At 40.1% G+C, this 13,381-nt stretch overlaps 1 protein-coding gene and 1 long non-coding RNA gene across 2 annotated transcripts in view; one reads left to right on the top strand and one right to left on the bottom strand.

The window, feature by feature from the left end:
• Positions 1-13,159, top strand: part of LOC129687515 (uncharacterized) — a 21,382-nt gene extending 8,223 nt beyond the window's left edge. Inside the window, exon 3 of the long non-coding RNA XR_008721799.1 lies at positions 12,633-13,159. This is a non-coding gene — a long non-coding RNA (uncharacterized LOC129687515). The remainder of the gene's footprint in view (positions 1-12,632) is intronic.
• The window catches only part of Sin3a (SIN3 transcription regulator family member A), a 61,579-nt gene that overhangs the window by 5,138 nt on the left and 43,060 nt on the right, over positions 1-13,381 (bottom strand). The window contains 3 exon segments of the mRNA XM_055621949.1: positions 3,933-4,106; positions 10,436-10,605; positions 13,111-13,381. Coding sequence (XP_055477924.1) covers positions 3,933-4,106; positions 10,436-10,605; positions 13,111-13,381 — 615 coding nt within the window.

Here is a 13,381-nt window from a genome sequence, read left to right as displayed (position 1 = left end):
AGCTCAAACTCCTCACCCAGCTAGTCAATCCGGCTTTTCTCTCAGCCTCGAAATTGCTCTGCTTGGCTCACACTAACTCCAGCAACCTGTTCTAATCTGGCTCCTCACTCTGGCTTCTGCTGCCTTTACGGTGTCTAGTTTGTTTTCTCTCTCTGCATACTCTCTATTTCTGTCCTGGTAAAACCCGACTCTTCTCTCATTGCCCCTTAAGTAGCTTCCCTCTCCTTTCTATTCTCTTTGGGCGTATTCTATTCTGTCAAATCTTTCTCTGATTTGTCACTTTTTCTGCCACTAAACATAGATGCTTACCTTCATTTTTTGGGATTAAGGGCATGTACTACCACATCTGGGCCTAAGCTTTTCTTTACCTAAAACTTGCTCTATACCAGGCTGGCCTTGAACTCAGATCTGCTTGCCTGTGTCTCCTGGATTAAAGGCATGTTTGTATTCCAGGTGGATCACACAGATATTTGGATGTGATCTCTTGCCAGAGCAGCCATGTTCTGAATTAACATTCCTCTTCCGCTATAAACTTAGATTGTCATACTGAAGGCAGAAAGATACTAAGACTGTAAAATTTTGTTCCAAAGAAGAAACAAAAAGATATTGAAAAGCTGATTTAAAAAGGTAAAAGTGGGACTGCAGAGATGGCTCAGAGGATCAGCTTCTCTTCCAGAGGACCTGGGTTTGACACCCAGAACCCACATGGTGATAACTACAGTTTCAGAGGATGCAACAGAGGCTTTTGGCCTCTGAGGGCATTCCATGCAGGTGGTACACAAACATACACGAAGACAAGGCATCCCTACACATAAAAACAAATCATAAAAAAAAATTATGTTAATAAGTGGTTGCTCGGATTACATGGCTCACATTCCCTAGAGGCAAGGACTACAAAGATCCACAACTGGTCAAAATGCACAGAGTAACTGACCATGCCGTCTGATCCCAGCTGACGTATCTGCAATGCAGTCCCTTTACATAGGCTCAAGAAAGATTAAGGGAAGAAGAGTCAAGAAGATTTTAGGAGTCAGAAGACGAGGACGTGTGTTTAATAGTGTCTTCTAGACATTAATGGTGAAGCCACATCCATGGGACCTCAACAACAGGGTTATCTAAACAAAACCTGCATAATGACATCAGCTGGTATTCCAATATAGGTGGGGAAAATTTCACAAAGGTCCACTGTAAGATGAAGAGCTATAGGAACCTTTGATGGCTGTTGAAAGAGGGACAAGCCCCTGATAATTTATCTTGGGTGCTCAGTGCTAAGTATATGTGGCAACACCAACTGGACTCAGTGGGTTATAGACATATGTGACAGTGAAAATTAAAGAAGGAGCCATGCATCCAAGGGTGAGGAAGGGAACAGTGGAAAAATCGGAAAGGGGAGAAGAAAGAGGTGGAAGTGATGTAAAGAAAGTAGTCATGAATGAAATTCTCAAACATTAAAAATCTTAAAAACTAAAAAGAATGTTCTGTTGGGCTAGCATGGCTCTGTGAGTAAAGGTGTTTAACGACAAGCAGACAACACAGAGCTTAACCCCCAAAAATCCACAGGGTGGGAGAAGAGGCCTGGTTTCTGCAGCAGCCCTCTGACCTCCACAAGCCAATGTATGTGAAAACACACACGCACACTTTAAAAGGTTCTGTTGAGCTGGGTGTGTTGATACACCCAGTACAAGGAGGCTGGGGTAACAGAAATGCCTCAAGAGTATGGCCTATATAGTTCCAGACAAACCTGGAATATAAAAAGCGCCACAGCCAAGCCAAATATTGTTAATGGCACCAATCATATTTGAATTGAAGTTCTAGATTCTTATATTTTGCTAATAATATTTGTGTGGCTTTAAAAAACATTCAATAAAAGCAACACATTGTTAAGGGCAGTCACAGGACACATTTTATAGAAAACTGTCAACAGATCTCCTTTTCTGGAACCTTGACTCTCTCAATGTCCCACACACACATGCAGGCAAAACACCCGTACACATAAAATAAAAAAATAAAATTCACATGGGAAAAATGAGAGCTTACAAGTAAACTTGTGATAAATTGGTCACAGTGCCACACTGCTATAATTCTAGAACCAAGAAGGTGGAGGCAAGAGAATGAAAGGTGGAAATAAGGTCATCTTCTGTGACAAGTTAAGTTTAAGGACAACATGAGCTAAATCTGATTGTCTCTTAAAAAAAAAATTTTTTTTAAGTAAACAATTTCAACCCTCCTCATTTACATAAGGAGAAACCAGAATCCAGCCAGAATATTATGAAGGGCCATGCTATGAATCAGGCAGATGCAGCAAATGGAGGCGGGCCACTTGCAGTATGCTCTTAGGAAAGGCTATAAAAAACCAATTTGTTCCTAAAACTTCAAACCTAGCAACAATAATATAGTTAACCTAAAACAAAAATCTGAGGGAGATAAGCAATCCAGTAAGAACCAATAAAAAACAAGTCTGGTCTCCAGTTCACAGCAATCCTCCTACCTCAGCAAGTACCATAACAGGCTATATTTAATTGTGGGGGAGAAGATACAGGGTTTTCCTATGTAGCCCTGGCTGTAATGGAATTTGCTATGTAGACAAGGTTGGCCTTGAGCTCATAGAGACCCACCTGCCTCTGCCTCCTGAGTGCTAGGATTAAAGGTGTACACAACTATGGATGACTTAGGCTGTACTTAATTTTTTAAGAATAATAAAACAAATGCCATCCAGTATATAAGAGACTGTAATTTAATTCCACACTATGTCAGACATACAGATTTCCAATTACTTTTTTTTAAAATTATAATTAGATACTACAATGACAAATGATAAAAACTACCTAATATACCCAATATTATGGGCATTTCTTTCATGGGGTGGGGTTAAGAGTCTCAGGTTAGGAGGGTAACCTTGAACTTCTGACCTTCCCAGCATAACCTCTTGAGTGCTAGGATCACAGATGGGTGATGGGAGCAACTCAGGCCTTCACATATGCTACCCGAGGAAGTAGGATCTATAATTTAAGAATAGCCTGTGTTACACAGCTAGACTCTGTCTCATAAAAACAGAAGGAAGGAGGAGGGAAAAGTAGTTGTAAAAATGAAGTTGATAATCCTGAAGAATGAATAATAAGACAGCACCTTCAAAATGTACATTTTCAAGGGGCTGAAGAGATGGTTCAGAGGTTGGGAACATTTGCTGCTCTTATAAATGAGACAGTGGCCACATGGTATCTCACAACCACCAATGACTTCAGTTCCAGAGAATCCAATGCCTTCTTCTGACCTCAGAGGGACCCAGGCACACACATGGTACATATACATACATGCAGGCAAACATTCATACACATAAAATAAAATGTATATCCAAAGCCTAGAAGTGTTATCAGTGTTTATTTCTAGAAAAAAATTTGTCATTTAAAAATTTTTGCCTACACTTAGTATGTTTTTAACAATGATCATAGATTCTACACATAAACCTTTTTCAAGAAAATATTTACAAAGTATTAGTTTTTTTAAAAGCTCTGGCAATGTAACAAAGTCTGTTTCTTGTTTATTTATTTTTACTTTTTTAAAAAACGAAAATGGTAACTGCATAGACAGCTCAGTTGGTAAAGTGTTTGCTGCCAAAGAGCATGTAAAACTCTGGCTCATAATCAGAGAGGCAGCCAGCCCACCCAAGCAAAACTCGGGGGGGGGAGGGGGGCTACACGATGGCAGAACAACACAGACTCACAACATGTACACCTTCTGAGGTAGACCATCACAAACTGTCTCCTGATTTGCATACACACGCAAACTCAAAGCACATACCCGTAACAAGCGACTTGAGTAAATGCATGAATGAGTGGCAGGAAAGAATCAAAAGTAGACTGCCCAAAAGAGACTTATTTTTGGAGAAGAACTCCAGAAGCAACAAGATCCATGGTTACATGAGCAACTCTTACCTTAAAGCAGTTCTCATCCGACATTAGTTGCTCTGCTTTCCGCTGGTACGTTGACTCCAGAAGGCTCCTTGATGTCTGAGTGTTCAGGGTGCCTCCAGTAGCTCCATTATTGTTTTCTGCCAAGTAAAGGTCAGTAACCTGCACACAGACCTCGTCGCTGACAATATGCTGCAGCTGGAACAAAAACAGGACACTGAGCCAGTAAAGCAGGTCTGTCCTCTAATAGCCATTCAACTTAAAAACATTGTTCTTTTAATTTAGAAAGCACTGTAATCTTCATGGAAAATAACCAAGTCAGGATCTCCTCCCTTTATTAATACTTCATAAAACGTACACAATCTTAAACAGTAAACCAAGTCTCAGCGGTATGATGTTTCCTAGCAAAGTAAATAAAATGTCATTCTAAGTATCTTAAAAAAAAATTTGCAGTTAATTGGCTTTTGTTTTGTGACAGTCTAATGTAGTCTAGGGTGGCCTCAAACTCAGTATGTAGGTGATGATAAACTTGAACTTCTAATCTTCCTGACTCCACCTGCCAAATTTTGGGACTATCAATGTACACCACCATGCCAGGTTCCATGGTTTGTATGCCCCTCCATGTATTTTTAAATTGTTTACAATTTTGTTTCCACACATATTTCTTATCCAATCCACAACTACTCTGGGAAACAGGCTGGAATGGAAGGAATGCCTATTGTGAGGAAATTTTTTTGTATTAGATAATAAAATTTGAGACTTGGGATGAAGAGAGGTACCTTGGAAAACAAGATCTCTGTGATTTAAAAAAAAAAAACACAAGTATTTGATATTTGTATTTCTATGCATTGTATGTGAGCCTGTAGTGTGTCAGCTCTATGTGTTTGGTGGCTAGTGGCCAGAGGCCAGAAGAGAATAGTGGATCCCTGGACTGCAGTTACGGGAGGTTGTGAGTAGCCTAGCTGCTGGAAAGAACAGCAACTGCTTTTAATTGCTAAGCTACTTTCTAGGCCCACATCTATTATTCCTAACCCTTGTACAAAACCTAAAACTTAAAAAGTTGCTGCATAAACCAGGTATGGTGGCCACACCTTTAAACCCAGCACTCAGGAGGAAGAGGCAGACGAATCACTGTGAGCTCATGACTGATCTGAGTCTTGTCTACACAATGAGTTCCAGAAGAGCCAAGGCTGTATACAGGAAAAATAAAATAAAATAAAAAGGGGTGGGGGTACCAAGGGCTAAACAGCAGGAGTTGCCATCCTGGCTTTTATTATGTAAATAAGCTTGATCCAGAACTCAGAGATCTGCCTGTTTCTTTTCTTACTTTAATGTTGGTATAATGTTCTTTTGGAAAGTATACACTTTACTCTTGTTCATTCAAATGCTCATTTCTCTCCCCCACTCTCTGGTTTCAATCCAGATATTGCATTATGATACTTACTCTGAGCATCACCTGTTTCAACTTTGTGTAAACATGCCAAAATAAAGCAACTAGCCACAATGTTGAGCAAGGGAAAGGAAGCAGGAAGAGAGGGTGGAGCCAGAGGACAGGAATGTGGGAGGCAGAGGAGGGAGAAGAAAGGAGAGAGCTGAGAGAGAGATCTTGGAATGAGGAGGTGAGAGATGGACTGGGCCTAATATCACTAAAAGCAAGTATAATGTGGGAAATCTAAATGTTAGGAAACTATGAGGGCTTGGAGGTTTAGGATAGAGTAACTATTGCCCAGCATTGTGTTCTAGGTTAATTAAATAAATCCCAGTGTCTGTTTGGTGATTTGGGTATACAGCTGTTTAGGATTACTAAAAGATAATTAACAGTTAATTAAATTAGCTAAATTACTAAAAGTAATTTAGCATTACTAAAAGATAATTAACAGTAAATTTTCACAGCAACTTACAACAGAGGGGGAAAAAGGTTGCTGCATTACCTGCCCACAGAATTTGAGCTGGAACTAGAATTCAAGCTTCCTTACCCAGGGCAGCCTTCTCACCAGCAGGCCATTGATTATTCTCTATCAGACAGAAGTATAATCCTTAAATTGTACATGTTAATTCTTTTATTTTTTCCAGAACCATGTAAAATTATGTCCTTGGCCTCAATAGTTCATTTTCATAAACACTCTTTTTTTTCCGTCTTTTTAGTTTTTTGAGACAGGGTTTCTGTTTACCCTTGGCTGTCCTGGACTCACTTTGTAGAACAGGCTAGCCTCGAATTTACAGAGATATGCCTCCCTTCTGCCTCACTAAGGGCGTGCAACACCACACCCAGCCCAGTTCCTTTTCAATAAAAACTAAATATGGTTGAAAACTGTTAACCTTTTTATTTTGGGTGAGGCAAGGCATACTAGAGCCTCGTGACTTATGTTAACCCTAGAAAGGTGAACCTTTGTGCACAGGCTGCTGAAGGCCAAGCTAGGCCATGACATATGCAAGTGCATCAACAGGTGACATAAGCAATCCCATTCCACTGTTTGTTTTTATCTTCCTCTCTATTCTTACTGTGAAATTAAAATGCTTCTAAGAGATAACTCAGAGGGTAAAGTGATGTGACCTCAAGCCTGAGGACCTGAGATTAACCCCTGAAATCTACATGACAGAAGAGAACCCACTCTCATAAGCTGTCCCCTGATCTCCACATGCATATATGACACGCACCTAAACAAAATACATAAATAAATGTAAAATTAAAAATTCTCACAAGTGAAATGAAACTCTATCCATAAAGATACCAGGAAAAAAATTAGGTGATATATAGATTAGTGGTAGAGGGCTTGCCTAGCAAGAACAAGGTCTTAAGTTCAGTCCCTAATAGCAAACCAACCAATCCCTAAACAACCGAGAAGCAAAAATGTTAGTTTCAATATTGATTCATCTGTTTTAGCCAGTTTCATGATCTCAGACACTAAGCCATTTTATTTTTAGGAAGATACAGTCTTTGTGAAGTATAAAAGACCTAGACATCACCATTAAACTACGGCTTCTTATATAACTTGGTAACTAACACAGTAAAAGCATCACAAAATTTTAAGTGGAGAAGAGGGAGCAAGGTCAAACAGTCTACCCAAGATATGAGCCTTCTGTGCCATTCAGACTCTCCTCACAGCACATACTTTGTTAGAGCAGACTATGTAGCACTGACTTCCTATTACATCCTCTTTTAGGTATCTGCTCTCTCTCAGATTCTTTGGAAAAGGCATCACTACAAATCCAGAGACAACAAGGAGGTGTGTACACACTCAAATGTTACACGAGTAACCAGAAATGATGGAGGGATGATTTTGCAAGATTTTTTTAAAAGCGATTTCCTGCATAAGATAGCTGGGTAATACCAAGGCCAGGGGTACTGAAATATGGAAAGGGCTCAAGAAGCCAAGCATGTATGGTGAGTGTTCAAACGTAGAGCAGCATGAGAATGAAGATGTCTAGGATGAAGGGAAGCGTCCACAGTCTGGGCCTCATATGATGACACTGTAGCTGAGATCCGTAGCTAAGATGTCTGAGGCTGCGCACTTAAAATTAACCCTTCTGTTTTTCTTTCTTTGGCTTTTGCTTTTTTTTGAGACAGGGTTTCTCTGTGTCGCCCTGGCTGTCCTTGACTACCTATGGAGACCAGGCTAGCCTCAAACACACAACGATCTACTTGCCTCTGCCTCCCAGAGTGCTAGGGTTATAGACATGTGGCAACACTTCCAGTGCTGCCTCCTTGTTTTTGAGACAAGGTCTTATGTATCTGAGGCTGAGGATGACCTTCAACTCTGGGTCCTCCTGCCTCCTCCTCCTCCAAAATGCTGAGATTATAAGTGTATGTTGCCATACCCACTTTCAAGAGTGCTGAAGATCCAACCAAGACCTTCTTGAATACTTGGCAATTAATTCTATGAACTGAGCTAAATAAAGCCACAGCCTGAAAAAAAAATGAAGACAAATGTAAAGCTCGACCTTGAAACTTGTTCAAGCAGAAATGGGAATGCCAGGGGACCACCACATAAAAAGAGAAGAAAAGATGATCAGACATAACTCACTGATGAGTTAAAGTGAGAAGCTTAAACATGTCTTAAAAACTGATGGATCTGGGCTGGAGAGATGGCTCAGAGGTTGCTCTCTAGTTGCTCTTCCAGGTCCTGAGTTCAATTCCCACCAACCACAAGGTAGCTCATAACCATTTTTAATAAGATCTGGTGCCCTCTTCTGGCATGCACACAGAACACTGTATGTGTGTGTGTGTGTGTGTGTGTATATATATATATATACACACACACACACACACATATATATATATGTACATATACATATATACATTTTTTAAGTGAGATATTTGGGTTTTCTGGAGGAAATTCCTACTTTCCAGTTTTTAAAAATATGTTGACAGCATTAACACAAATTCATAACCAGATTCTCTTCTAAGTAAATGAATTATCTAAAAAATAACCTAGGGTTTATGGAAGGTTAATTTTATTGGCTTCTTTTAAAAATACTAGGTTGGTACTATGAAAGACTTTGTTCCTAGCTGTAGCCAATAGTAAAACTGGAAACAGAAACATACACTGAGGAAATGGAGCTGCTAACTTATATAAACTTAAGGAATCAATAGGGATTTGTCTCTCAATTATGAGAATAGCTAACTATATCCAAGAATGATTTTCATCAGTCATACCCAGACATCTTATGAGAAGGCCTAGTACCTTTTCAAGTTTCAGAGTTGTCTCACTAACAACTCTCAGTAAGACCCAAGATTCAGTTACATGCAGTTTTCTTCTCCAATCCTGATGAGATTCTATGGGCACACAGAGGCATATATCCTTCCAAAGCCAAGGGAGAAACAAAACAAAACAACAACAACAACAAAAAAGACAAGGGTTCTTTGCAAGGGTCAGTATTTTCCCTAAGAGAAAGCCTTTCCCTCTGCATTGGTAAAGTGGATGGGGGGGAGAGGAGTTTGCTTTTTCTATCTTTTAGCTCACAAAAGTTGTATACCTGAAGACTCTGACCTACTAGGGTGTATGTATATGTACTCATATATATATGTGTGTGTGTATATATGTGTATATATATATATATATATATATATATATATATATATATGTACTCATATACTCAGTATATGAGTAGCAGGGAGTCTTAACAAACTTGTGACAGAAGGTTAACATGCTTAGAAAGAATAATATTGGCTGGGCGTTGATATTCTCCTGTAATCTCAGTCCTCAGGAAGCTGACACAGAAGTTAGGACTAATTCAAGGCGAGCCAGTGCTATATAGTGAGATCCTGTCACAAACAACTCCACACATTTAAAATTTCCAAGAACAAAACATAAAAGCAACAACCACAAACCTAACACTGTAAGCCTCGGATAAATGAGGTGGCCAGAGCATTGTAAAGGACTTGTAATATTAAATGAGGCAAATACACAGAATCACCATTATCTGTAGAAAAGGAAATGTTACACCTATGTTTCCTTCTCAAAAAAGAGGTGGACCCCTGTGTTCTCTGCAAGTGGCCATTAGGACAGGCTCTGAGGAGGCTCCTGTAAGGGCATACTGAGAACTTAGGAGATGATTCCAATGTTGGAAAAGTCATGTTCTGTTAACAGGAGAAACGGATTTGTCTAGCTATTCTCTCTGAACAGGAACACCAGACTCATGAAGAAAATTAACACAACACAACCAAACAAATAAAATAATAAAATAAAATAAGATATACAAGGTTCAGCTGGACACAATGGCACTTGTCTGCAATCCCAGACTTGGGGGAGATAGAGGCAGGTGACCTCTGTTGAGTTCAAGGCCAGCCTGGTCTACAGAGGACAGCCAAGGCTACAAGAGAAACCCTGTCTCGAAAAACAAAACAAAACAAAAACAAAAACAAAAACAAAAACAAAAACAAAAAAAAAAAAAAAGGAGGGGAGCACATGAGATTCTTAAAAACAAACAAAAACCAAATAAAAAAAATGTGCAAGGTTCAGGAAGTAATAGAAAAAGAAAATTCAGTAAGCTCCTGAACTCTGACTTAACTCTTCCCCACAACCACACACACAGGGGCCGCATGTTTCTCAGCCTGGCCTAGAATGTGGATGAGGATGACCCTGAATTCCTGACCCGCCTACAAAAGCAGTTAACAGCTGTGGAAAGAACACTCTCCACAGGTCAAGCTGCCTTCTGGTTGTGGAATGAGCTCCAAAATTTCAGCTTTTGTGAAATGTCAGCCATGCTGGAGTGCATACAGTGGGCTTTTCAAAAATGCTGCCACTGCCTCTGAGCTACCCATGTTTCTTAGGAAACACCAATGAACATTATGGTTCACTGAGTTAGACTTGGTTACAATCATTTCTTTGGTCTGTTGTCAGCTTATCATAAGGGGTGAAGAGATAGTTGTTCCTTGTTTCCTCGGGAAAAGCCACACAACTTCACTTTAATTTGGTCCTTTCCATTTCACAGACATGTTTATAAACACTGTAACATGGTTGCTGCTTTTCCTTTCCCACAGAACGCCTGCCTTGGCAGCCCTAGCCTCCAGCATACCCTCTCACCTGTCTGACGATGCTCTGGATGAGTTTGTCCATAGTAAAGGCAATGTAGGCGTGAATGGTGAACATCTCTCTCAGTGAATCTTCATATTGTGATGAGTCTATGTTGCCATCAAGCAGGCTCCGCACCATGTCCAGGAAAGCTGGGTAATAATCTTCTACATCAACATCCACTATAAGAAAGATTAGATAGGTAAGACCTTACTCTGCTAAGACAAGCTCAAGTACAGAGAACAGGGAATCCTGTAACTTAGAGCATCTTAAAGGACAAACACCAGATATGTAAAACATGTCCAACTCAATGCACTGCAGAGATGAAACCTGATAGGCTATAATCACCAGAACTGTCCATCCCAGAATAAACAGTGACCTGTAAATTCTAACAGTAGCTTCCAACACCACCTGACTATGCTAGAGAGACACTTTATAGCACTGCTAAGTTCTGTGTCACCTGATAGCAAAATATGCGAAGAAGGTCCTTCAAGTTGCTGGCTCCTCCATTTACACCAAACTATTTCTTGAAGGGAACCTTGCTCATAAAGCTATTTCAATGAAGAATAAAGTAGAGACAAGAAAAGGCAGGCATAGTTACATGCTTCCACACTTGAAAAACTCTTGACTATAGAAGTTAGGCAAATTAACCCCTCTAGGAATAACAAAATAAATCTGAATGTATCAAAGTCCTTTGGTTTAAAATAGATTTGCAACACTGTACCCTACAAATTAAATTGAATGAGTTGTACTTGTTGCACACAAAGCACTTCAACCAATAGCTGGTGCAAGTCTTACTAGCAACATAGCAACTAGACTGGGCACTAGGAATAAGGTCTCCTGAGCCTACTGAATAGCACACACTGATAAGAGTCCAAAAACTAAACTCAACTATCTTATGGCACATGTCTAAATCCCCAGGAGATTAAGGCAAGAGGCCTTCTGGAAGTTTGTACATAACAAGTTCCAGGTTAGTAAGCATTTTATAGGAGAAGACCCATTCTCAAATTATTAAAAAAAAATTATTTCTAAGTCTGGAAATCAATAGTGGCACAAGGAGGCTACTGGGTCTTGGCATTATGGTTTTCTTTAATTTCTTTTTTGACTAAAGTGTGCTCGTTATAGAAAAATAACCAGAGCCATAAGATTCTATTTGTGGGATGGGGAGATAGTTCAGTGGACAAGAGCACTTGCTCCATAAGGGGCCCCAACACCCATATAAGAACCTGGCTATGAGCATGGGCAGAGAGGATCCCTAGGGTCTGCTGACCACTGACCCACCTCCAGGCTCACTGAGACCCTGTCTCAGAGAATAAGGGTCAGAAAAATACTAGCGATACTCCATGCCCTCCAGCACCCATGCACAGATACATATTCTTATTTGAGTCCTTTTTTTGCATATATGTTGCACTTCAATAAAAATTTTATCAAGTGTCAATTATTTAAAAAAAAAAAAAAAACAACTCTTTTCATTGATTACTAGCCACTTAATTTTAAGGCAAAACAAAGGGAAGCACACACCCAAGTAAAACGGGGTAGATCTTAGAAAACAAACAAACAAAACAAGACAGGGTTTCTCTGTGTAGCCTTGGTTGTCCTGGACCAGCTTTGTAGATCAGGTAGCCCTTGAGCTCATGAAGTTTCATCTGCCTCTGCCTCCCTGAGTGCTGGGATTACAGGCGGGTGCCATTGTACCCAGCTAAACATTACTGTTTAAATAAAGCTACTGGCTTGAATTTTTCACAGAACATCATCTTGTCACGAAACAGGCTATGCTAGTATAATTCAGAGTCCATAGTTTGTAGCCACAAACTATGACTGGCATGAGGGATGGCATTATCACTCAAGAACAAGCTATTGCAGCATAAGTCCAGGTTAAAGGAGTGACCAAGCCTGGATCTAGCCATTGTGTTTGTAATTTTCTACTAAAACAGAAGGAATCACCAAACCTAAGGCCCAAGTTGTTTCTTTCAAGCTATGACTAATACAGATAAAGCTCTTCAAATAGATTCCTAGTGCCTTTAGTTCGACAGGTAAAAAACTAAGGTAATACACAGGACTCCTACATGAAGAGCACAGAAGGGCAGCCCGGCATGGCAGAAAGCACATGGCCGCTTCCTTAATGAGCCCGTGGCTATCCCTTTCTTGAATTGTCTCTATGTCTCTGCTGTGCTTCACACTATCATGTGCCTTTTCAATTCCTTTTCAGAAAATATTAGAAATGACCCACGAAGCCCATGAAGGAGAAGCCTGCTAACACGCAGCTGAGGAAATTCCTATTTGTCATAAACACGAACAACAAGAAGTTTCTAAGTTTTTATGGAATGGGATGACTACGACATTTCTTCTCCTCTGAAACACTGCTCATTAACCTAGCCAAGGATTCCCTCATCCCTCATGTGTTCACAGTGCCAAGACCCCATATGTCCACAACCTGGGTACTACAAAAGGTGCTATGTATGTATCTGTTCCCTAAGCCCTCAAGCAACCCCATAAAGTAATAATTACTCCATTGTATTGGTTCATTCATGAGTTCACAGGTTTAAGGAATGTCATACCAGTTAAGTTACAGAGGTAGTATATGAACCCTCATTCTAAGGCCCAAGTGCACCTGCAAGTTTAATGAGGCCTTGATGGCAGTCATCCACCCAGCATAGGTTCTGAAAGCTGACAGTGTAAGTACTTACTAGGCTCTTTGAGACGTAGCTGTATGGCAGGGCTATCACTCTTGTCTCGCTTTATGCCTAGCACCTCCCGTTCCCATTCTCTCTCACGGTTTTCTTCTTCAATTTGCCGCTCAGCTTGGGAACAAATCCGTAGAAGCCTCAAGCAGAGAATCTGATGCAGTCGCATAAAGATATACCAGTTGTTATTCACATAGAAGAGGTTATATACTTCATCCATCCCTCTTAACTTTTGAGCTGCTGTGTTACTAAATAACAACTTGGACTTTGGGGG

Source organism: Psammomys obesus, unplaced genomic scaffold (assembly GCF_907164565.1).
Source record: "Psammomys obesus unplaced genomic scaffold, mPsaObe1.curated_primary_1811, whole genome shotgun sequence".
Lineage (NCBI taxonomy): Eukaryota > Metazoa > Chordata > Mammalia > Rodentia > Muridae > Psammomys > Psammomys obesus.
Note: the sequence above shows the minus strand (reverse complement) of the source record. Positions and strands in the feature narration are given on the sequence as shown.